Source organism: Anthonomus grandis, chromosome 10 (assembly GCF_022605725.1).
Source record: "Anthonomus grandis grandis chromosome 10, icAntGran1.3, whole genome shotgun sequence".
Classification (NCBI taxonomy): Eukaryota; Metazoa; Arthropoda; class Insecta; order Coleoptera; family Curculionidae; genus Anthonomus; species Anthonomus grandis.
In genome coordinates this window covers 4,675,618-4,701,634 of record NC_065555.1, presented here as the reverse complement: position 1 = coordinate 4,701,634, position 26,017 = coordinate 4,675,618, and the positions used below count along the sequence as shown (strand labels likewise).

Below are 26,017 nucleotides of genomic sequence, written 5' to 3'. Positions count from 1 at the left end.
GATAGTTTATTAAGAAAGTTTAGAATTCTAAGTTTTAATCAATATTCTGGTTTTTTATTAACATCGAGTATCGAAAAATAAACATCGATGTTTATAAAATAAAACATCGAACAAAAATATCGATATTTCAAAAACATCGATAAACATCGCCCAGCACTATGAACTTCAAAATAATCGAAGTATTTTTCCATAGTCGGATGCTAGATTCTACCTATTATCGTTGATTGAATATTTGAAAACTTTGAATAGTTCGAAATTGAAATATTCAATCAACGCTATTATTTTCATAATCGAATTATGAATGATTTTTAATGTGAAATATCCCATCACTAGTTTTGAGGTTAGTTGTCAAACAGTGACATTTCTCGAAGGCGAATTGAAGTACAACTAAAAATAGTATTAAACACACTTTATACCATAAATTATTAATTTTATTTTAAAACGTAAAAAATAGACCTCTGATCCCTTTATTGGTGCCAAAAATTGAATTTTTCCATTTCCGTAACTTATGAATCTAGAAAATTCTAGAACCAAATTACAATTGATCCTAACATCATCGCTCGTAACAATTTATCGCTTATCATTGGACTTTCACCTTATAAGCAAGTCCCATCCCCAGTTATTTCCGAGAAGACGCCGTAAACAAATAAGTAGTTCATTCCAATAATAAACTAAACAAAAAAACATACCGCATCGAAATCTTAATTACACATCGATGGAAGGAATTTAAAATTGCCGCCACAATCTGGAACCAATGAGAAAGTCACGCGTTCACTTCGGACCAATCACAACGCGTCCCAATGTCGTTGCACTTTCACCCGCTAAAATAATAAAAGACAGAACGCGCCCCCACTCCGCAGTATTCGAACGAGAATCTTACGCAGAATCGGACCGAGCGACTTGTTTTTGTTTTCATTCCGTGTTGATCAGCCATTTTGTTTTCAAAAGAAAAGTTGAGAATACACGAGAGTTTGTGCCTTAAACGTTGATAAAACGCTTAAAAGAGGAATATAACGTGTGCCGCACGATTTGGAAGATTTTAAAATGGTTTCGAATCGCTACAGATACGCGTCGGAGAGCACCTCCGACGATGAGACAATTGGCGATATGGACTATTCACCACACGCCCAGGTAACATATTTATCTTATTTAGGACACGTACAATGTGAAAAAAGTGTGTTTTTTGCATGATTCGCAATGTACTTTTCTTAATAAGTAAGTTATATATGATCCGGCTTAAGGGAAGAGCCCCACTAACAGGTCATTGCCCCAAAAAGTTTCAATTATACTTGAATGCTGTTTTCCCTTGTAAGCCAGCTAGAGATTGGTATAATATAATTTCTATTTTTAGTTGCAAAAATTGTTGTTAAGGGGCTTTCATTAATTTAACTCAGTATATATTTTCTAACGTCCATGACCTAGGTACACAACTGTGTATAATGGAACAGTAAACATTGCATAATATTATTACATAATTAGAATATCTGATGGTTGAGGTGATTGACTGTCTGGGATAAAAAGGAAATTCTTCTAGACAGTTGAAGTAGTTTTGTACTTCGATGGAAGGATTAGAAGTTTAATGTCTTTAAGTGCCTGGAATAAAAACAATATTTCTCCCAAGCAGTTGAGATAGTCAAAGTCGAGTCAAAAATGCTTTTTTGTTCAACATAAACATGTCATAAACAAAGCTACTTATACACTACATTTAACTGCTAGTATTCGAAATATATTTATATGTAAAGACAAAAAAACTCTCAAACAAACACTTATATCTGACAGACATGGAGAACAAACAGTATTAAGTTAAAATGGGGTGAATAGGAACTGCTTTAACGACCTGCCTTTGCTAAAGTTTTCATGTTTTTAAAAATATATTTTATGCAAAAGTACAAACTAGCTTAAGACTTTATATTAAAGGCAAAGTACTTTTTTTTTAAATAAATAATACTATGCTAGAAACAAATAAATCCTGTATGTTCCTGTTCATCTGCCATTGTGGTGAATCAGAAAAACCCCTATTTTGTCAGTTTATTTGTATTTGATATGTCGCCAGAAGAATAGGCACAAATATAAATTGATTTAATTTTTATATTAAAATTCAAATACATAGTATTATAATAAAAACAAATCTTAACTTTTGGGCTTGATCAGTTATAGTAGGATAATAATACACTACAGGCCCAGTTTCCTCATCACTTGCTTTTTTTGTATCTTTCTTTCTGAGAGATGTGCCCAAATATGAGGTATTATATTAGTACCTGTAAAAATGTACTTTCGAGGCATATTTTATTGTTCCTTCATCAACATGTTTCTATTGTCCTGGCACCCACCTACAAATGACCCTTTTTTAAAAAAAAGATCTTATAAAATTTTGAAAGTTTACATTTCAGCGAGTAGTCTATGTTTACCCCTTGGGAGACCAAATTGTTAATTCAAAAATATATATGAGAGTTTTATTTACTTACCAAACCAAACCAAAAGTTCGACAGGTACAAAATAGACTGGTTTTTCAGAACAAACTTTGAGGTTATAGATCAAAGTGGTTTTTGTGTTCAAATAAATGTCGGTGCTGCCATCTCATAGTCGCGACATTAGGTTTCATTAAACTGACAAGACGTTTTTCTATATATATTAAAATTTCTGACAAAGTACTAGGGGTGATAAGATCAGTTCCTTCTTGGGATCAGGTGCACCTGCTCCAGTTCCGGCTGTGAACCTAGCTCCGTTAATCAGGTGCAGGTACACCGGGCTGAAGCAAGATTCGAACTATGCTTTTTATTTTTATGACCCTCTCCTATTTACTGTTCCCACCTTTTAGTGTTATAGTTAAAATTAATAAAAATAAAAGATTTTTAAATAATATTCACACAAGTTAGGTATTATTATTATTAACAAAAATTTTACATTCTAAATTCTATGTCTATGATTTCTTTGTTCAATTATAATTAATCATCCTGTTAGTCCTGTTAGGTAGGTATATGTAATGTAATATGTATGAATTTATGAAAGCAAATAGCAAATAGTTCAAATCAAATACCCCTTTTAAGAATTTAAATGAATATTATTACTATGATACTATGTACTTATACTTATTATACTACAATAGCTTATATATTTCTGCTTGGCTTTGGTATTGATATCCCGATTCCCGAGAGGATCAAACCATTGAAATTGTATGTTTGGCTGTTTCGCTGTTCTGTTCGACAATCTGCGGTTAGATAGCGGAAACTGCACTGTAATCTTTTATGTAGGTGCACGCCGGATTCGTTTCGTACCGGTTCAAGATCTGACGTTACACTAACAAATCCGTAGTGCACCTACACCTGGGTATTATAGGTTTTGGGATCAGGTGCACCGCTCCGAAATGGCGAACTAGGTCCAAAAGAGCAGGTGCAGGTCTTTTATACCATCACTACAAAGTACGAAACCTCCATGACAATCACAATTCCTTACAAGTTGGTCCAAAATAAATTGCTATAGAACTAACTCTAGCAAGGGGTAGTAAGCTTTTGTCAACAGAAGTTTCATTAAATGGAGTCTAATCTTTTTAGAACAAGTTCCTTCGATGCTTTTGGGTAGATAGTTGCAAATCTTTATTCCCTTGTAGAAAATTGAGTTCTTAGTTAATGTTATTGATGGAACTTTTAAATCTTTCTGCTGCCGAGTAAGATATCTTGGATTAACTGTCATGAAACTATGTCTATTTTTATGAATAGATAATTTTGTACTTCAATAGGAAGATTAGAAGGTTTATGACAGCAAGTACCTGGAATAAAAACAGGATTTCTTCCAGGCAGTTCAGGTTATTTTTCTACTTTGATAAGAATAATAAAAGGTTCATATTATCTAAGCAGCTGTATTTGTTCTGTAGAAGAAAGCAGTGAGATATATTTACAAACTTACCCTCAGAAATTCATGGTAATCACTTTTTAACCAGTGGTAAATGTATTTCGCTATATTTTCTACCAAGAACTGGTGCATTTTACCTATTAGGTTCGCCAATCCCTCACTATACAATAACAGAAAAATCTCTTTTGTACATCATTTACCACTTGCCTCGAGAGAACTTAGCACTATATAAAATTCAGGTTTGGTGTCAAAAAACTGTTGATTTCATTTGCTTTTTACAGTCCTATTGATCAATATTTAGGCCATGCTTTATTTATTTTAGGCATGTTTATCATTTTTAAGTTCATCAAGTCAATTTTCCTAAATGGTTTGTGTCATTTTTATATTGAACAGAATTGCACAAATGTGTTATGTGTACATGTATTTCTTCTTTTTACAGCTTAGTCAGTAAATTTACTTTTATGACAATAAAGTATATATTGATTTGATTGGAGGGTTTATGTCATCAAGTGCCTGGAATAAAAATAAAATTCCTTCTAGACAGTTGAGGTCATTATGTCATCGAGTGCCTGGAATAAATACAAAATTCCTTCTAGACAGTTGAGGTAATTTTGTACTTTTTTTTTTTTTTTTTTTTTTTTTCAAGTACTTTATTGTCGAAAATTTGGTACATGTACACGAATTTTATTGACAAAGCTTCAGAAAATAAATACAATCAAATCAGATTTTACAAAACAAATATAAAAAATTTATACAACATATAAAATGCCTAAAAAAAAAAAATGCAAGAGAAAATGTTACAAACAAAATCTTTATAAAATAAAATACATGCATGTAGACAAAGGTAGCAGAGATAAAGGGACATATAAAGGTATGTTCAAAATTAAAATTAATACTTCAATGGGAAGATCAGAATGTTCACGTCATTAAGTGCCTGTAATAAAAATAAAATTCCTTCTAGGCAGTTGAGGTCCTTATGTCACGAGTGCCTGAAATAAAAACAAAATTTCTTCCAAGCAGTTGAGGTAATTTTGTACTTCAATGGGAAGATCAGAAGGGTCACATCATCAAGTGCCTGTAATAAAAATAATAAATTTCCTTCTAGACAGTTGAGGTCATTATGTCATCGAGTGCCTGGAATTAAAAAAAAAATTCTTCCAGGCAGTTGAGGTAATTTTGTACTTCAATGGGAAGATCAGAATGTTCACGTCATCAAGTGCCTGGAATAAAAACAAAATTCCTTCTAGGCAGTTGAGGTCATTGTGTCATCGAATGCCTGGAATAAAAATAAATTTTCTTCCAGGCAGTCGAGGTAATTTTGAACTTCAATGGGAAGATCAGAAGGGTCACATCATCAAGTGCCTGGAATAAATACAAAATTCCTTCCAGGCAGTTGAGGTCATTATGTCATCGAGTGCCTGGAATAAAAATAAAATTCCTATTAGACAGTTGAGGTCATTATGTCATCGAGTGCCTAGAATAAAAATAAATTTTCTTCCAGGCAGTCGAGGTAATTTTGTACTTCAATGGGAAGATCAGAATGTTCACGTCATCAAGTGTCTGGAATAAAAACAAAATTCCTTCCAGACAGTTGAGGTCATTATGTCATCGAGTGCCTGGAATAAAAACAAAATTCCTTCCAAGCAGTTGAGGTTATTTTTCTATTTCTATGAGAATATTAGAAGGTTTATGTCATCGAGTGCCTGGAATAAAAACAACATTTCTTCTAGGCACCGTTGATTCACTTCACATTTACTAAACAATTGAGTATCTAATATTCCCGTTTATTTATTGCAGCAGCAACAACAACAAAAGCCAGGCAGAAGACCCACCCGCACCCCGAAATGTTTCACAAAAAACGCCCTTATGGCCCGCGAGAACCGCCTAAAAAAGAAAATGTACATCACCAACCTGGAACAACAAGTGTCCTCCTTACAAAAAGACAACAAAAAACTATCCCACACGGTCAGTAAACAACAGGCGACCATTGACGAACTCACCAACGAAGTGAAATACCTAAAAAGCATTTTGGCAAACAGCGAGGGCATAGGCCGACTTATAAGGGCGATTAATGCGAGTACGGGCATGGCGGTCACCACGTCACTGGACAAAGACCTAAAAGTGACCAGCAGGAAATCGCCGATAGCCGAGAAACTTGTGCCTGAAAGTAAACCCTATAATAACAACAATAATAATTTCGATATCTCGAGGCATCCGTGGGAGGAAACGCGGGTGGGCAGCCCTTACGTCAATTATCCCACTCCGGAATCGAACGCGTCCTGTTACGGCAGTCCCGAATTCGAGGAGTTAAACAATGAGGGTCTGCTACTGGACCTGGACATCCCACTGGAGATGGACAACGAGCAGCTGCTGGACATGATCGACGAAAAAGTGCTGGACGAGAGTAATTTTAGTACGGAAGAGCCGGTTTTAGTTAAACAGGAACCCAAACAGGACGAGGACGTCGGCATCTGTTTGCACGTCTCCCAAAATAAAGTCTCCTTGGAGTTTTGTCCCAGTTGTAGTGCCACTGCACAGGACTCGTGGAAGACCACCTGAATGAAGTTTGATCTGTGATGGGTTAAAGTCTGTATCAACCAAAAGTGTAAATTTCCTTACACAATTTTTTTTTGTTTATGGCCCTCAATGGTCTCACCGCTACCTTCCAATATAATTGTGGAAGTTAGGGGTGTCGACCCTAAAGCGGCCAGCTCCTGTGTGTGTCTTTTTTTTTAGGGGTTCACACCTTGGAGGTTTAATAAATAAGTTAAATAAAGATGGAGAATAAAGATGAACCGAGATATTCCGGAGGGTCTGAATGTTGTTTATGCCCTCCTCTATACCTCCCTTCACCATTCTTCCCGCATCAGGTGTAGTATAATTTGTTTATTATTGTGTGTTTTGAGTGCACCTTTGAGGGTACCTACCTAGTTCTTGCAATAAAAGTATTTTGCATTCTATTGTGACAACTTTGCCTAGTTTTTGTTTGCATGGCCTTTGAATATTTTTGTCTATATTAGACAGTAGGTAGAAATTTTGTCCCCAAAAAAAAACAGAAACTCTCAAAGGTGCCTTCTCTGTTGCATTTGCCTAAAATCTTTTTATACTTTTTCAGTATTTTTGTACACCTGTATTAATTTATATGGAGCTGTTATATACATACATAGATGGGTCCTCTACATTCATTATATGAACAGTATAGTATAGTACAGTGTCGTTCTAAATTTTTACTTTTATTATTAAAAGTTTCATGAGAATTTAAGAAATTTTTTAAGTTTCAGCTGATTGATTGATTCCATGGAATAATAAAATTGAACGGCGCGAATGTTCAATTGAGGCCCCATTTTCTACTTTTTATATTATTAATATTTAATATTCCTTGTGTAAGGAAATAAAATAACTAGTTTATAATGTTATTTTTTTTAGAATTTTTTTTTATTTATTATATTAAATTTGTTATCGTATATGGACTTTTTATGGCAGACCGTCGTCCTGGGATGTCTTGTTCGGGTGATAATATGTAATACAGAGATGTTTTAAGGAAAATTTGTGTGTTTTTATAATTTTTTTTAAATCCCCCTTTTTTAGCTTTAAAAAGAGAGGAAATATTTTTCCAGGCATTTTAAACTTCTCTACAAATTCAAATCACTGAAACACAAATAATGCCCTGTTATAGAAAACGACGTCTTATACCTGGAAGTACTAAAACAATATTCGAAAATATATTTACAGTATTTGGAAACTTTAAACCATTAGGTCATAGATGCCTGGAATTAAAAAGAAAATTTTGGAACCACTAGGGTAAACCACCCAGTTATTGGACATTTAAGGATCTTACAAAGTTTGAATTTACGCAAAAAAAAAATTTTGTTACCTAGAGACTTGAGCGATTGCTAGTTTGGATCGAAAATATATTGGATTTATACACTAGTATTAACAAGATTAAGATAAAGGAGTATTATTTTTTACAAAAAAAAATCTGGGACTATGTCAAAAATCTTAGTTATTGGACAAAATTTCTAGTTTTTGAACACACTGAAAGCAGTTATTGGACAATTAAAAAACGATACGCAAGGTACGATCTTTTAATTTTTTATTTAGGTAAAAACGCGTTAAACTCAGTTTTTTAGTCTACAAACATGTAATATAGGCAAATTCCATTATTAAAAATGTTTATATTCATTTTTATGTAAAGCAAAAAGTTCATCCACTTCTTGATCCTCGTCCTCATGATTATGTTTGTCTGCGTTTAATTCACTTAGATCATCGCCGACTAGTTGCTCACTATAAAATTGATTATTTTCGTATATTCCCTCATTTTCTGTTTGATTGTGGTCAATTAAAATATTCTCCGACATGTCAGTCGGACATGTTACTTCCTCCGAGTCGATAGCTTTTACCATTTAATCTTCTTCTAGATAATTTATATTTGCCATGCTCGCCAGATCCTTAAATCTTCGTTCGCCAATTAAGACATTTTGTTCTGTTTCTAAATCCTCAAAATTCTCCTCACTATTAATATCTTCATCATTTTCTTCTTGGTAGCAATTATGACATAAGAATAAATCGTTATCATCTACATCGGGGACATGCCCCTTATGTTTTTTTGGGATACATATGTTATGAAACTTTTTATGGCAAATATTACATGTCCAATGTTTACTTTTGGCTATGCGTTTCTTACAGACCGAGCAGACGGCATCTTGTTTATTTTCGGTTGACTTACAAACTTTTTTATTTTTTAGGTTGCAGCTTTTTCTTTCCTTTTACGTTTTTTTTTTCAATCTTTTTATTTTCTTCCTCCAACTTAAGAGCCTTTTTAGCCTCAAAATTTTCCTGGTAGGCTCGTGAAGTTATAGCAAAAGACACAAGTTCAACTTGGCGCCTATTTTTGCGCTCAGGAATTTTAAGGAAGTCACTAATACATTTACCTATTGGTGAAAAGCTAGGTGTCTTGTTCTTCGAATCGGTACTTATTTGTTCGTTTGAAGGCGCAATTATCCCAATGTCAGGAGAAATGGTTTGTGTTGAATCATCTTTCGTAATAAGTACATTAGCAATTATATGAACTTTCTTACTGTTTGAAGCTTGACTTGAAATCGAATCAATTTCTCCATTGAAAGTTTAATTTTCCTGCCTAGATTCATCATTTTTTTCAGTGTCATTTTTAAAGTTATTTGGTTCATTCGTTGGATTGTGTTGATTAGAAGATTCCTCCAATTCTCTGGCATTAGGTTTCCTGAAGAAACTCCACATCCTATGGAGGGCTAAAAACTCAGGAGTAAATCCTTCTTTGATGAAAATGGCGTCATATGATTCGAATTTAGTATTAAGGTCAGTCCCAACAAAATTACTAAAAGTCTCTTCATCCATCATTACAGGAGCAGATATCGTTTCCTAAATATCAAATAAAATAATATGAGAAAAAAACGGAAGTAAAGTAAGAATAACATATACGCTTACCTCAAGAGTTTCATGGAGCTTTCCCAAGCATTTAGAATAGTCAATAGCATTCGGATTAACTGGATAGAGTCCGCATGCTTTAAAACCATTGATAAGCGTCTCTGTTTTGACTGCTTCTGTCACCACCTTTTCTAATAAGGGAGCAAAAGAGATTTTATTTAAAACTTGTCCTGGATTTTGCTCATAATAATTTCTAACAGCTTTTTTTCAGCCCATCTTTATTGGTCTAAATACCGCAACATCACAAGGCTGCAATAGTCGAGTTGCATGAGGATAAAGGGCAAATACTTTTATTTGTAGGTCATTGCAGAGAATACTTATATCATATGTTAAGTGAGACTTATTATGCCCATCCAAGAATAATACAACTGGAAACTGAATATTGTTTTCAACTAAGTATGGATGGAATATGTTAATACTGGCCTATATGAATATAGGCCAGTACAGGGTGTCTTCTCATAAAGGCTGGAAACCAGTCTTGTCCTGCCATTTTCCGTTCAGTATGAAATTTATGTGGAATATTTTGTTGGACCACAAAAGAATAAGCAAGCTTTCTTATATCATGAGCAGTTAAAGCAAAGCCGTGAAATGCCATATTTTGTATATATTTGGCTAAACTTGCTTCTTGTTCCATAGTAAGTGAGCCTTTGCGACCTAATGCCATCTTATCCAAATTTCCGGAACGCATTCTTCTCATTAAAGTTCTAACTGGAACATTATAAGTACGACTTATTTCCCGAACCGACTCTTTGCACTAAATGATGAATATTATAGGAAATCAGTAAACAAGTGGTTGACTACGTTAATGTCGACAGGTTACTATGGTAGTGCGATGGCGTAACAGCCAGAGTAAGCTATGAGCGAACTGAGGCATATTACCCGATGCGGCATATTTCCCCGTTTTACTCTATATGGAAAACATTGTTGAAAATCCCTGGAAACATAAAAAACTATGTCACATATACACAAAAGACATGAAAAATATAGGTGCTTGAAAATCCCTGGAAAGCAATTCTGAACGTTCAGTGCTTAAAATAAGATGGAAATATATGCAATAAAATTACTTTTGAGACGCCTTGAACGTGTACAACTTTGTCATCAAAAGCCTGAAAATTGCAAACAATTATTTCCATTAAATTGTAGAATCAAAATGTCGCATTATATAAAAGAAATCAACATTAAGAAATAATGAAAGTATGGCACATACAAATTGACTTTAAAGGAAGACTGTCCAGAAGCTGGAGTATTCTGTCATGGTCAGTTCCTAAGCCTCTCAATTTAGTCAAAAAAAAGAACTGAGACATCTTAATTTTTTTAATAATTGGCTCAATCATTAAACTTTCTTGTTGGACTCAAGAGGTTAAATGTACTAGTAAGCAGTCATGTTTTTTCTCATCTAGTCATTTTTTCTGAACTGGTTGCACTGTGGCGATCCAAAGTTGGAGAGCTTATTTACCACAAACTCACATAATGATATTAAAAATTACAACACTTGACCACAAATTTCATCATTCTTAAGGTAATACGCAGACAACATAATATGAGCGCAAACTCTTAATTTCTGTTATTTATAATCTCCTTGAAAATACTTGACGCCCAGTATCAAAACATTCAAATCAAATCATTTATTTCCATCGACATCATAACAATGTATAGGAATTGTCAATAAAAAACTACAATGCTAATAAAAATAGTATTAAATTACAAAGATATGAAAGGAAACAAATTTAACTTAATTTAGTCAAAAAATCTACAGTTAAAGAACTCTGTCAACGAATAAAAAGGACAGTCAGCTAACATGGTCCTAAGAGCCCTCTTAAAAGTTGGAAAAGTCTTGGCTCTCTTTATTCTACATGGGAGAAGATTAAAAATTTTGAGAGATGTAATTTCCGGACTATCCTGTACCTGCGACAACCGGGTAAAAGGGATGTATAATTTATCTGCATTTCGAGTTTCATAAAAATTAAGATCTCCAGATCTCATGTAGTTTGAAAAATTTGTATATACTTGACATGCGCACTCCAAGATATAGATGAGTAATAGTTAGGATTTTTTCATTTTTTAAAAGTACCACGGCAAGTTTCTCTGAAGGAAAGTCTAAACATCGTACGTACAATGCGCTTTTGATTTATTAGCACTCTCCCAATACTGGAGGAATTACCCCAAGCTAATAAGGCATAGGATAGAGTGGAATGCACTGAGGCATAATAAAAGCTTTTAAGTGTATATGCATCCACATAGTCTCGAAGTTGCATAATTGCTGCGGGACAATCTATTGCACACAGATTCCACCTGAGGATCCCACGATAGATGTCTATCAATTACAATTCCCAAGAACTTGGTGGAGTGTTGTTGGATGAGGCTACTTGATGACTGCTCTCTAAGGAGTACGCTCCGGTCCTGAATAGCTCTAATCGGAGTGAAAACAATGAAAATTGGTTTTCAAACTATTTAAACAAAGACCATTTTTCTGTCAATGCTGGCGCTCCACAAGTGCTAACATTACAAACTTTTATGTAGGTATCTAATCACCTGTATCAGCCCTTTGCAGGAGAAGATTGATCGACTCTTACTTTGATTATTTATTGTTTCAAAGTGATAATGATGGCGTTAAAAAAATGTTCTGTTTGATCTTAATTCACATTCTCTTTTATTAATTTTATCAGGTTCTTGTGTTTGTTTCTCCTTCTATTTAAAAATGACACTAATTTTGTGCCATATTATATACGCTTAGCGGAGCGTACTAATAAAGGTAACATTTCCCAATCCCCTGGCTCATTATAAAACAAAAAGGGATGGAACATCAAAGTTATACAAACCGAAACAAATTTATGCGAAAAAATTCACAACAAGGCAAACGGACATTGAACAACTCTTGAACTCGTCCCCCTTAAGGGACAAATCTGGTCTTTATTCATCAATCTTTTTAACTATTGAAACGTAAAGATAATTTTCTTGTGGGAGAGTCTCAAAGATATAAAAGAAGGGTCGCATAAATGACTCTCCGAGAGTATAGCAAAAGTACTGCGGGTGAAAACAGTTTGTATATAACTATGGCTACAATAAGGTAAGAATATAGGTTTTTTGTCACGTCAATTCCAGGTTTTCTTTTTTTTGTGCATAGAAACCTGGAAATTCCCACTTTTATTGTTTAATTTATAAGCAAATTTTAGTTATTTAGCAAGTGTAGCGAGTTCAGGTGGGCGTAGTTCATTTGCTTTTTAAGTAGTATATTAACTGAATATCACTTCCGATTTTACCGGAAATATAAGTCGATATAATGCGAAATATTCGCTTTTCAGTGACATTATACCGGAAGTAGATTTTTTTTTGTCAAAATCAATATGGCGGCAGTGTGACGTTACTGATAGAATTTTTGCTTAATAAAATCAGAAATCAGTTAAATCTTTTGAATGTTGCATAATTTTTTGAGCAACAGACTTTGATCACATTTTCTGAAATATCTTGTTTTTTAGTCATACTACGAAAGAATGTCTAAGGAGTAAACGTGTAGAATCGACCTTGATAGATAAAAAACGATAAAACTCCACGATTTTAAAGACTTTGCAGAAATTGTGTGTTGAGAGCTCTGTCCTTGATCAAAGCGTCGTAAAACAAAGTTTTCATTTTTCTATTGAAGTACACATTTGAATGTTCCCATTTAATTATAATTTTTAAATTTTATTATTGGTTTTCATCTCTAGGTTTTAAATACCCTGTCGGCATGTTATATTGCAGCAATAATTCTTTTGATACATTACTTCTGCAATATTGTTACAACATTACAGTAACATTGCATTTAAAATATAATATTACATGTTTATTGCTACAATATTGCACGTACATTGCAAAGTTATTAATGCACATATGTAGTAATTGCAATATAACAGTGAAATGCTAGTGTAATGTTGCATCTGTATTGCAAGCACACTATTGCTGTAATATTGTTTATATAAAATTTCAGCAATATTTCATTTCAATTTATATTTTAATATTTCATCTGCAATATTGCGTATATATACTGTTAACTTTACGTATGTTACACCTGCAATATTTAATAACCGTCACAAATGCGATATATATCACTGAAATTCCATGTGTAATATTGCAGCCATATTGCTTATGTAATGATTGATTAAATAGCAGATTAATTTCACAGGTATCTGCTAAAGTTTGCAAACAAATGTTTATTAAGTCGGTTTCAATGAAATATAATACTAATAATCGAAATATATAGATAGTACAATTATTTATTATTATCCAGGTAGGTAAATATATATTCTATAAAAAACGCAATTACTTATAAGTAGGGGAAGGGTGTACAAAATGACATAGGGTTTTCAAAAATCAAAATTGTCTATGAACAAAAATATTTTAATTCTACAAAAGTAACAAAAAAATTCAAGCATCTCTACTCAATTTTCCAAAATAAAAATCACTAAAAAAAATCAAAAAGAAATTCTCATTTTAAAGTATTTAATTTAAAAAGGTAAAAGTTCGTTTTACCCTCCTAAGTAGGTAAAATGACATACCTATTAAATATTGCCAAAAATTTCTGTAGAAAATTAATTATCGCAACACAGTTCACAAATAAACATCTTAGTTTTTTTGTCGACTCCAGCACACTCAGCGTGTGCCCATTTCGAGCAAGAACAACATTGCAGCCAAATTTCCTTTGCCTTTGACCTTTTAAATTCTTCCACACAGTAAATGCATCAAGTACAATCGTCGTCGTTTTCTATTAAGAATGGGTTGTTTTCAGAGTCAGTGTCAACAAATACCTTTTTAGTTGCAGCTCTTTTTTTATTTTCGACTGTGGGTGTAGTTCTTGATTTTGTTTCCTCCAAATTTGGAGTAGAATTAAGCACGGTAGTTCCCTGACGCTTTCTCGGCTTCCTCTTTCCTTGGCCTGAGATAAACTGTCCTACAGGAATGGGACTCAAATCGGAGACAGTAACGGCAAGTAAACTTTTATTTTGTTGATCTGATATACTGGCGATTACTTTTTGAAGATTGGTTACGTCCTTTAAATTGCCCATCCCGCTTGAAGTTTGTAGAGATAGTGCTGCGGAAGGTTCTTCAGCTAAAGTGTTTTTTATATTTATATTACCTTCAGATTCTGGAATATTTGTTGTCTATGCTGCTTGAAACATGTATTCTGGAAATAAAAATAACTATATCCCACTAAATCCTGTCTCGCACTATTACAGACCCTAATATTTCTGAAAATCCTCTAACCGTTCCTGAGGAATTTCGAACTACAGCCGAAGAACCAGGACCCTCTTCATCTAGCGTTTTGCCATGCACTCAGCAACTCCCTACCAGGAAAAGCAAGAGAGAAAGAAAGACTAATAACTCCCAGTGTGGTATCTGCAAGATTAATTGGAAAGACTACAGAGGGGCAATTGATTGGATACAATGCACGAAGTTTCGAGTTTGGATTTGTGGACCCTGTAATAAAGACAGCAAAGATCCTTATTTTGTATGCGAATGGTGTGAGGATTCGGAAGACAATGAATCTCCAGTCGATGACGACAAGGACTTCCTAGTTGACAATAATAATTAGCCAATGTTTTGTTTTTGTTACACTTGTGCTTTTCAAAGAATGTGCCTTATTTTACCAAAGTTTTGCTAGATAAAGTTTGTTTATTTTTTAATAACTTCTTATTAATATTTCTAAGCATTTATAGGTACAGAATTTTTTTTGGGACCAATGGCTGCATTCTTCCAATTTTTATACCAGCCCTTAAATAGGTCGGTACAATGTAATTTTTGCAAAGTTGTAAAGTTACAATGTACGGGGGTACATTGGGAAATGTGCTGAAAACGTGAGCAAGTAGCCCCAGTTTACGGTATCTTATGATTCTTTTGAAAACTTTTTCCACCGTTTCCAAGATTTTAGAAAATTTTATTGAGAGCAACTGACTTTAGTCGGAGCATCACATTTTCTCAATTATCTCAGTTTTTATTAATCCTACAAAAAATGTTTTAATAAGTGAACCTGTAGACACAACCTTGATCTATAAAAAAGGTTACTTAGGTTTTTTTCGAAAACTCGAGGGTTTTCAAGATTTTGGAAAAATTGTATTGAGAGCAACTGACTTTGGTCAATTATGTCGTTTTCTATTAATCAAACAAAAAAATGACTACTAAGTGAACTTGTAGATACAACCGTGTTCTACAAAAAAGGTATCTGATGATTCTTTCAAAAACTCAATGGTTTTTAAGATTTTAGGAAAATTGTGAGCAACTGACCTTGACAGAGCATCACATTTTCTCAAATATCTCAGTTTCTATTAATCCTACAAAAAATGTTTTAAGGAGTGAACTTGTAGACACGACCTTGGTCTTGTTGATCTACTTGTGATTTTTGTGTAAACCCAATCCTTTTTATGATTTTTGACCTCAACACAAGGCCTCCGACTTTGTTCAGACCATCACATTTTCTCAAATATCTCGGTTTATATTTATCCTACGAAATAATCCCTAAGGAATCAAGAATCTTGCTCAACAAAAAAGGCTTCTTATAAATTTTTGGTAAACTCGACGGTTGCAAGATTATCCGAAAAAATTTGAAGTTTTTTCTTTTAATTACGTACACCTACAATTATATCATTACAAAAAAAAAAATTATATATATTAACTTGACATTTTATTTTATCTAGAACGTTCTTCGTAGTCCTCTGCCTGGCCAGCATCCTCTTGCCCCGGTACAGTGACTCCCAGCTTACCTTTTCGAAAAATTGGGACGCCCCCGGGGGCAAGAGGAGCCCCGAGGCTCCCTTCACATTACCCGACTTATACTGGAAACTCTCCGGCAATAAAATATGCCAACGTTTATTGGTAAGAGAGCGTAAGCGATGTTTCTCTTAAATATTATTAAATTATTGTTTCAGGCCGAAATTAAACAGTTATTAGACGAAAACGCCTCCCCGTTTATCCCGAATCAAACCTGGAAGAAGTGATGCAGTGTTTTAATAATGTGGTTTTTGAGATAAGGGTTGTTTTAAGAGGAATTACTCCTCAAGTGTGTATTTGCACATAAAAATTATTATAAATGCTGAACAATTTTTTTTACTCACCTTGCTATTGTATTGGATTAAAAAGCTTTACAATTAAATAGGCTACGAGTGTATAATTTATCAGAAAAAACAACGGAACTTAATCATTTATTTACAATATTTACATACTGCCACAAAATAAACCAAAACGCCTATAAACACAACAAAAAAAAACGTCTACCAGTAGTAATTATAATAATAGATATGCTTCCCTTAAATGTCCTTACTTTTGGGAATGATACAATACAAACGTACAGCCAAATAACTATAAATTACTGAAAAAAATGCCTGATTGAACAGAAATGAACCACTGTAGACAGTAATATGCTTAAAATAGTCGGTTAGAGAACACATTTCGATGGTTGGTCCGGGTCTAAGTGGCGCCCCCCTTTACTCTGGACACTTTACAAGCGATTAATCACTTTTCACTGTTTTTTTTTTGTATTAACTCTGTTTGGGATGGTGGGGCACCACTTGGGTGTTGGACGGCGGCTTGAAGCACTGCAGAAGGAACGCGGTGTAAATGACGAACGCCACTCCGATCGCCAGGAGGGCGTACATGAAAATGTTCAGTTCTGGTTGACGATATCTGGAAGAAAAATGGGGAAAATTTAGCATAAGAGTATAAGCATCAACATTCGGGATTTCAGTTGTGTAGAAAAGAAGAAGAATGTTATGAGGTTCGTCTATAAAAGTTGATTATGATGATGACGAACGACTTGAACACGAGACGTCGCATTTTACGTTTGGTATCAACGTTTCTTGATTTTTTTGGTGCTGTTCAAATTTAGTAGGAGTATGTGTTTCTTAACGGCACACCCTCTATTTAATTATTTTCGAATTTCAAATGGGCTAATGTATATTCAAATTGAGTTTCTCATGTATCGAAGACACCCTGTATAACATAGTACACGTCGAAAAAAAGAGAGAAAATTATATTTTCCACTATTTTTATGTGTACAGAGTGTCCCAAATAATGTGAAAGTATAATAATAAATTACAGGTATTCTAAGTATTTTTTTTTTACATTCTATGCCCTAAGGGTAAATTGCTATGTCGTCCAGGCATTTGGAGTAATCTTTTGTTTCTTCCAGGTATAAGATGTGATTTTCCATGTCTGCCAGGACCCTGGGATAATTCCTTTAAGTGTTCCAAGCATTTTCTCCCTATTTTTTTTTAAGAATTTTTTTTCCTAGGCTGATTTCTCAATTTTTAATTCTTTTTTCGAAAAAACGCTGAAATAGGTGTCCAATAATTTTAATTGAGGAATCTATGGTTCAAATTTCAAACCTCTAACTCACTTGGGTTCCAAGATATGAGCATTTTGACCCAGAGATTTCATTTTTTTTTAATGAATTTGTTTTCAACTTCCTAGGCTGATTTCTCATATTTTATTTTGTTTTTCGAAAAAACGGTGAAATACGTGTCCAATTATTTTAACTGAAGAACCTATGGTGCAAACTTCAAACCTCTAACTTTCTTAAGTTCAAGAATATGAGCGTTTTGTCTTACGGATTAAATTTTTTTTTATAGAAAATTTTGTTTCGAGGTCTAAAATCTGGAAAACTAATTGGACGATTTGGATAAAACAAAAAGCATGATATTCAGTTGAGTATTGCCTGGAAATGTTGTTAAGGGTTCAAACAGTAGAAGAAGAACCCAAGAAGAACGGATGACAAATTATGTTGTAATATGTAGATTTAATATGTCAAAAATCAACCAGTTCTGAGCACTAGAAGTGGAGTTATGACCCAAGTTACCTCAGACTGTCTTTAATTTTGGATATGGTTTCCAAAAACTTGGATAAAAGTGTTTCTGATGCATGGATTTCCATGATTTCTTCAATGAAGGTATAAGAACACTTTAAAGAATCTTTTAAAACAAAAATCAACCCGATCTGAGCACTAGAAGTGGAATTATGACCCAAGTTACCTAAGACTGTCTTTAATTTTAGACATGGTTTCCAAAAACTTGGATAAAAATGCTCTTGATGCATGGATTTCCATGATTTCTTCAATGAAAGTTGAAGAAAACTTCAAAGAATCTTTGACAACAAAAATCAACCAGATCTGACCACTAGAAGTGGAGTTATGACCCAAGTTACCTCAGACTGTCTTTAATTTTGGACATGGTTTCCAAAAACTTGGATAAAAATGCTCCTAATGCATGGATTTCCATAATTTCTTCAATGAAAGTTGAAGAACGCTTTAAGGATTCTTCTAAAACAAAAATCAACCAGATCTGACCACTAGAAGTGGAGTTATGACCCAAGTTACCTCAGACTGTCTTTAATTTTGGACATGGTTTCCAAAAACTTAGATAAAAATGCTCCTGATGCATGGATTTCCATGATTTCTTCAATGAAAGTTAAAGAAAACTTCAAAGAATCTTTGACAACAAAAATCAACCAGATCTGACTACTAGAAGTGGAGTTACGACCCAAGTTACCTCAGACTGTCTTTAATTTTAGACATAACTTCCAAAAACTTGGAAAATAATGCTTCGGATGCATGGATGTCCATGATTTCTTTAAAGAAAGCTGAAGAACACTTCAAAGAATCTTTTACAGCAAAAATCAACCAAATCAGAGAACTAGAAGTGGAGTTATAGCCCAAGTTACCTCAGACTGTCTTTAAATTTGGACATGGTTTTCAAAAACTTGGATAAAAATGCTTCTGATGCATGGTTTTCCATGATTTCTTCAATGAAAGCTGCAGAATACTTCAAAGAATCTTTTAAAGCAAAAATCAACTAGATCTAAGCACTAGAAGTGGAATTATGACCCACGTTACCTGAGACTGTCTTTATTTTAGACATGGTTTCCAAAAACTTGGATAAAAATGCTTCTGATGCATAGATTTCCATGATTTCTCCAGTGAAAGCTGCAGAACACTTCAAAGAATCTTTTACAGCAAAAATCAAAAAAATCAATCCGATCTGAGCACTAGAAGTGGAGTTATGACCCAAGTTACCTCAGACTGTCTTTAATTTTGGATATGGTTTCCAAAAACTTGGATAAAAGTGTTTCTGATGCATGGATTTCCATGATTTCTTCAATGAAGGTATAAGAACACTTCAAAGAATCTTTTAAAACAAAAATCAACCCGATCTGAGCACTAGAAGTGGAATTATGACCCAAGTTACCTAAGACTGTCTTTAATTTTAGACATGGTTTCCAAAAACTTGGATAAAAATGCTCCTGATGCATGGATTTCCATGATTTCTTCAATGAAAGTTGAAGAAAACCTTAAAGAATCTTTGACAACAAAAATCAACCAGATCTGACCACTAAAAGTGGAGTTATGACCCAAGTTACCTCAGACTGTCTTTAATATTGGACATGGTTTCCAAAAACTTAAATAAAAATACTTCGGATGCCTGGATTTCCATGATTTTTTCAATGGAAGCTGAAGAACACTTCAAAGAATCTTTTAAAACAAAAATCAACCAGATCTGAGCACTAGAAGTGGAGTTATGACCCAAGTTACCTCAGACTGTCTTTAATTTTGGACATGGTTTCCAAAAACTTGGATAAAAATGCTCCTGATGCATGGATTTCCATGATTTCTTCAATGAAAGTTGAAGAAAACTTCAAAGAATCTTTGACAATAAAAATCAACTAGATCTGACGACTAGAAGTGGAGTTATGACCCAAGTTACCTCAGACTGTCTTTAATTTTAGACATAATTTCCAAAAACTTGAATAAAAATGCTTCGGATGCATGAATTTTCATGATTTCTTTAAAGAAAGCTGAAGAACACTTCAAAGAATCTTTTACAGCAAAAATCAAGCAGATCTGAGCACTAGAAGTGGAGTTATGACCCAAGTTACCTGAGACTGTCTTTAATTTTGGACATGGTTTCCAAAAACTTGGATAGAAGTGTTTCTGATGCATGGATTTCCATGATTTCTTCAATGGAAGCTGAAGAACATCTCAAAGAATCTTTTAAAACAAAAATCAACCAGATCTGAGCACTAGAAGTGGAGTTATGACCCAAGTTACCTCAGACTGTCTTTAATTTTGGACATGGTTTCCAAAAACTTGGATAAAAATGCTCCTGATGCATGGATTTCCATGATTTCTTCAATGAAAGTTGAAGAAAACTTCAAAGAATCTTTGACAATAAAAATCAACTAGATCTGACGACTAGAAGTGGAGTTATGACCCAAGTTACCTCAGACTGTCTTTAATTTTAGACATAATTTCCAAAAACTTGAATAAAAATGCTTCGGATGCATGAATTTTCATGATTTCTTTAAAGAAAGCTGAAGAACACTTCAAAGAATCTTTTACAGCAAAAATCAATCCGATCTGAGCACTAGAAGTGGAGTTATGACCCAAGTTACCTCAGACTGTCTTTAATTTTGGATATGGTTTCCAAAAACTTGGATAAAAGTGTTTCTGATGCATGGATTTCCATGATTTCTTCAATGAAGGTATAAGAACACTTCAAAGAATCTTTTAAAACAAAAATCAACCCGATCTGAGCACTAGAAGTGGAATTATGACCCAAGTTACCTAAGACTGTCTTTAATTTTAGACATGGTTTCCAAAAACTTGGATAAAAATGCTCCTGATGCATGGATTTCCATGATTTCTTCAATGAAAGTTGAAGAAAACCTTAAAGAATCTTTGACAACAAAAATCAACCAGATCTGACCACTAAAAGTGGAGTTATGACCCAAGTTACCTCAGACTGTCTTTAATATTGGACATGGTTTCCAAAAACTTAAATAAAAATACTTCGGATGCCTGGATTTCCATGATTTTTTCAATGGAAGCTGAAGAACACTTCAAAGAATCTTTTAAAACAAAAATCAACCAGATCTGAGCACTAGAAGTGGAGTTATGACCCAAGTTACCTCAGACTGTCTTTAATTTTGGACATGGTTTCCAAAAACTTGGATAAAAATGCTCCTGATGCATGGATTTCCATGATTTCTTCAATGAAAGTTGAAGAAAACTTCAAAGAATCTTTGACAATAAAAATCAACTAGATCTGACGACTAGAAGTGGAGTTATGACCCAAGTTACCTCAGACTGTCTTTAATTTTAGACATAATTTCCAAAAACTTGAATAAAAATGCTTCGGATGCATGAATTTTCATGATTTCTTTAAAGAAAGCTGAAGAACACTTCAAAGAATCTTTTACAGCAAAAATCAAGCAGATCTGAGCACTAGAAGTGGAGTTATGACCCAAGTTACCTGAGACTGTCTTTAATTTTGGACATGGTTTCCAAAAACTTGGATAGAAGTGTTTCTGATGCATGGATTTCCATGATTTCTTCAATGGAAGCTGAAGAACATCTCAAAGAATCTTTTAAAACAAAAATCAACCAGATCTGAGCACTAGAAGTGGAGTTATGACCCAAGTTACCTCAGACTGTCTTTAATTTTGGACATGGTTTCCAAAAACTTGGATAAAAATGCTCCTGATGCATGGATTTCCATGATTTCTTCAATGAAAGTTGAAGAAAACTTCAAAGAATCTTTGACAATAAAAATCAACTAGATCTGACGACTAGAAGTGGAGTTATGACCCAAGTTACCTCAGACTGTCTTTAATTTTAGACATAATTTCCAAAAACTTGAATAAAAATGCTTCGGATGCATGAATTTTCATGATTTCTTTAAAGAAAGCTGAAGAACACTTCAAAGAATCTTTTACAGCAAAAATCAAGCAGATCTGAGCACTAGAAGTGGAGTTATGACCCAAGTTACCTGAGACTGTCTTTAATTTTGGACATGGTTTCCAAAAACTTGGATAGAAGTGTTTCTGATGCATGGATTTCCATGATTTCTTCAATGGAAGCTGAAGAACATCTCAAAGAATCTTTTAAAACAAAAATCAACCAGATCTGAGCACTAGAAGTGGAGTTATGACCCAAGTTACCTCAGACTGTCTTTAATTTTGGACATGGTTTCCAAAAACTTGGATAAAAATGCTCCTGATGCATGGATTTCCATGATTTCTTCAATGAAAGTTGAAGAAAACTTCAAAGAATCTTTGACAATAAAAATCAACTAGATCTGACGACTAGAAGTGGAGTTATGACCCAAGTTACCTCAGACTGTCTTTAATTTTAGACATAATTTCCAAAAACTTGAATAAAAATGCTTCGGATGCATGAATTTTCATGATTTCTTTAAAGAAAGCTGAAGAACACTTCAAAGAATCTTTTACAGCAAAAATCAAGCAGATCTGAGCACTAGAAGTGGAGTTATGACCCAAGTTACCTGAGACTGTCTTTAATTTTGGACATGGTTTCCAAAAACTTGGATAGAAGTGTTTCTGATGCATGGATTTCCATGATTTCTTCAATGGAAGCTGAAGAACATCTCAAAGAATCTTTTAAATCAAAAATCAATTCAATAAATATGTTTCCAAATAATTGACGTCATCCTTTCTGTTATTTAGGCTTTTGGAGTTGTTTTTTTGTTGCTCGTATTTCTTCCAAGTGTTTCATGTAATCCTTGGTGTCTTCCAGGATTTTGGCATAATTCTTCATTGTATTCCAAACTTTTGATGATATTCTTTCCCTTTTCCAAGGTTTAAGAGTAATTTTTCATATCTTCCAGGTATCCAGAGTCATTTTTTTGAATGTTCTCCGCGACTTCGGGTTTATAAAAGTTTTTCTCTTCGTCAGTTATAAATTAACCTCCCTGACTCTATATTAAGGGTGGAAATATAATATTATAAAAAATGCTCCAGTACCTGTTTTTTCTGAGCCATTCAAGCACGTCTTTTTCGGAATGTAAATCGCCTCGGTAAATGCTCGGGAAACGTTTCCGGAAATACACGATCGCCGGCAAATTGGTGACGCCCCAGCGGCGTGCGTAGCGCGCGTCCGCCATCTTGACGAACGTGATGTCGAAGTTGTCGGTCTCGTTGTCGATTATTTCAAGTTTTTCCATGATCTGTCGGGACTCTTCGGAGTTTATTTCGTCTGGAAAAAATAACCCGCCAATTGTCATTATTTCCAAAAAAAAACATTTCACCATTATAGTTTCTTACAAAAGAACACCGTAACGAACTCGTTTTCCTCCAGGAGCTTTTCCAGCATCTTCTTGTTCACTTCCTCGATCTCGTTTTTGATTTCGAACACGTCTTGGGAGGTGAGCCAGTCCAGCACCATGTCCGCTTGTGTTAAATCCCCTTCGTACACCTTTAAATCGTTAAATTAATTAAGTCGAGTCGCTTTAAATTGGATCTTTTTGTTACCATGGGCTTCTTTTTCCTAAAATACATCAGGGCGGGCAGGGTGTGCAGCCCCTGCTCTGCTGCCGCCTCCGCACTACGAATCTTCACGAAATCGATCCCGAAAAGGTCCGCCTCCCCATCGATCTCCTCCAGGTTCTCCAGGATCTCGTCGCATTCTGGACAATCTTCGTCATCTGTAGCAAGTAAAAACGGCCAGGGTACACTCACGATATTATAGAATTAATATTCTCGAGTCCCAACGGAATTAATACTCACAAAAGAACACCGCCAAAAAGGGAGACTCGCTAAGCAACCTGGACAACATCCGATCGTTAACCGCCTCAATTTGATCGGCCAATTCGCGATTATCGTCGTCAATCAGCCATTCCAAGACGCTTTGCTCGTTCTGCAAATCACCCTCGAACAACAGGGGATTACCGTTCCGGAAATAAACCAATGCCGGAAACGTTTTTATACTGTATCTAAATATAATCGCGAAATAATATAAAAATTCCTAGCGAGGTCTAATTTACACCAACCTTTTGGCCAACTGGGGGTCCTGTATCCTCACCAATTGGATCCCGTAAACGTCACACTCGTCGTCGATTTGTTCCAGTTCCTCCAGAATCTGCTCGCAAATATGACAGTTTGGCTTATAGAAATAAACTGCCAGGTACTGGGTGTCTTCTACCATCCGCTCGAGCATTACCCGCGTTATCAACTCTATACGGTCCTCTGTTCTTTGCTGGATTAGCCATTGCAGCACCTCTTCTTCTTCTTCCAGATCGCCTAGGTGAAACAAATTAAAATATGTATGTAGATTTAATATGTAAAAAATCAACCAGATCTGAGCACTAGAAGTGGAGTTATGAACCAAGTTACCTCAGACTGTCTTTAATTTTGGACAAACTTGAATAAAAATGATTCTGATGCATGGATTTCCATGATTTCTTCAATGAAAGCTGCAGAACACCTTAAAGAATCTTTTAAGATAAAAATCAACCAGATCTGAGCACTTGAAGTACAGTTATGACCCAAGTAGACTGTCTTTCATTTTAAACATGGTTCCCAAAAACTTGGATAAAAATGCTTCTGGCGGATTTCCATGAAAAAACGCTTGGTTTATCCGGAGTTTTCAATGTTCAAACCTACCTTCAAACACTCCTCCAACTCCATTTTCGAAGTACATCAATACAGGAAAGTCTGACGCCCCATACTGTTCCGCGATCTTTAAATCGTTGGTTTTTACAAACTTGATGCCATGCCTCTCACAGTCATCATCAATGTTTTCCAGTTCTTCCAGGATTTGGGAGCACTGCTCGCAATCATCCCCATCTAATTTATTAAAAGTTATTTAAAGAAATTCTGTTTAATACAGGATGCGTTAGTTAGGGGCATTAAAAGCGTTCGGCCTTAGACGTTTCTTTATGTCCTAAAGTTGACTTTAAGAAAAAAAATTGAGAGAAACTACTCTACTGCAAACAATTATTAAAAGGTACATAAAACAAATTAGTACCATTAGAATCCTCAGAAATCTCGTCATCACTCTCCGACTGCTTTTTACTAGACTTTTTTGATTTGACCGTTGCCTGCTCACTTTCCTGGCATAAATCGCAGAGCGTCTTGTTCCCTACAAGCGAAGCGCACACAAAAAAAAAACGATTTTATAATTATAAAGCCGGAATAATAAAAAATCTCTTAAATTCAGCTAATTATTATATAAGTGTGGCTTGTGTTAAATACTGTGTGCAGTAGTGAGTAATGATGCAGTTTAGCAACGAGTTACAAAGAAAAATTAATGGCACTTACAAAAATACACTGCCAAAGCCTCTTCGTTCTCGATAAAAGATTTCAGTTCAGCCCCTTCAAGGGCCTCAATGATCTCCCCAGAGGGATCTTTTTGGGTCAGGAGCCATTGCAGGATTTGTTGCTCGTCAAAAAGGTCTCCTGCATAGATTACCGGTTCTTTTGAGCCTGTTTTAAAGAAAAGAATCGCTGGGAGGGCGAACACACCTAAAAAGTAATTAGTAAGTAAAGAAGATTATGTGATAATAACGTTAAATGGAAAAGAGAAATATCGGTTTAAAGTATAAAGGATATTTGCATAGATATGAAGAAAAAAACAATTTACTTTTCTGGTTGTACCAAACATTGCAGGTGAAAGTCATTGTTTTGATTTAGTACGAACGTTAAATAAATACATATTAATAATTGAATAATAGGAAACCTATTATTACCTACGCTGCGGGACAATCTATTGCACAGATTGCACCTGAGGATCCCACGATAGATGTCTATTAATTACAATTCCCAAGAACTTGGTGGAGTGTTGTTGGATGAGGCTACTTGATGACTGATAACTCTCTAAGGAGTAAGCTCCGGTCCTGAATAGCTCGAACCGGAGTGAAAACAATGAAATTGGTTTTCAAACTATTCAAAC

The 26,017-nt window shown here is 34.5% G+C and overlaps 2 protein-coding genes across 5 annotated transcripts in view; one reads left to right on the top strand and one right to left on the bottom strand.

The window, feature by feature from the left end:
- The first annotated feature begins 889 nt into the window (after nucleotides 1-889).
- Nucleotides 890-7,313, top strand: LOC126741380 (uncharacterized). Its single transcript, XM_050447771.1, has 4 exons — nucleotides 890-1,131; nucleotides 5,647-6,719; nucleotides 6,965-7,055; nucleotides 7,125-7,313. The coding sequence occupies exons 1-2, from the start codon at nucleotides 1,045-1,047 to the stop codon at nucleotides 6,406-6,408; spliced, it is 849 nt and encodes a 282-aa protein (XP_050303728.1). The 5' UTR covers nucleotides 890-1,044; the 3' UTR covers nucleotides 6,409-6,719; nucleotides 6,965-7,055; nucleotides 7,125-7,313.
- Nucleotides 7,314-16,468: 9,155 nt separating this feature from the next.
- Nucleotides 16,469-26,017, bottom strand: part of LOC126741733 (uncharacterized) — a 75,133-nt gene continuing 65,584 nt past the window's right edge. For 2 of the 4 annotated variants that reach the window (XM_050448276.1, XM_050448277.1), the window contains 9 exons: nucleotides 25,387-25,590; nucleotides 25,094-25,207; nucleotides 24,730-24,912; nucleotides 24,117-24,366; nucleotides 23,854-24,059; nucleotides 23,599-23,771; nucleotides 23,392-23,542; nucleotides 23,092-23,323; nucleotides 16,469-16,962 (listed from right to left, as the gene is read on the bottom strand). In XM_050448276.1, coding sequence (XP_050304233.1) covers nucleotides 16,818-16,962; nucleotides 23,092-23,323; nucleotides 23,392-23,542; nucleotides 23,599-23,771; nucleotides 23,854-24,059; nucleotides 24,117-24,366; nucleotides 24,730-24,912; nucleotides 25,094-25,207; nucleotides 25,387-25,590 — 1,658 coding nt within the window. In that variant the 3' untranslated portion in view covers nucleotides 16,469-16,817. The remainder of the gene's footprint in view (nucleotides 16,963-23,091; nucleotides 23,324-23,391; nucleotides 23,543-23,598; nucleotides 23,772-23,853; nucleotides 24,060-24,116; nucleotides 24,367-24,729; nucleotides 24,913-25,093; nucleotides 25,208-25,386; nucleotides 25,591-26,017) is intronic. The other 2 variants (XM_050448278.1, XM_050448280.1) reach the window with 1 other exon arrangement.

Bases quoted from the DNA above. Each gene is read 5' to 3' on its own strand.
- LOC126741380 (XM_050447771.1), top strand. From the start codon at position 1,045: ATGGTTTCGAATCGCTACAGATACGCGTCGGAGAGCACCTCCGACGAT. The intron at 1,132-5,646 runs GTAACATATTTA...TATTTATTGCAG, and splicing joins ACTATTCACCACACGCCCAG to CAGCAACAACAACAAAAGCC.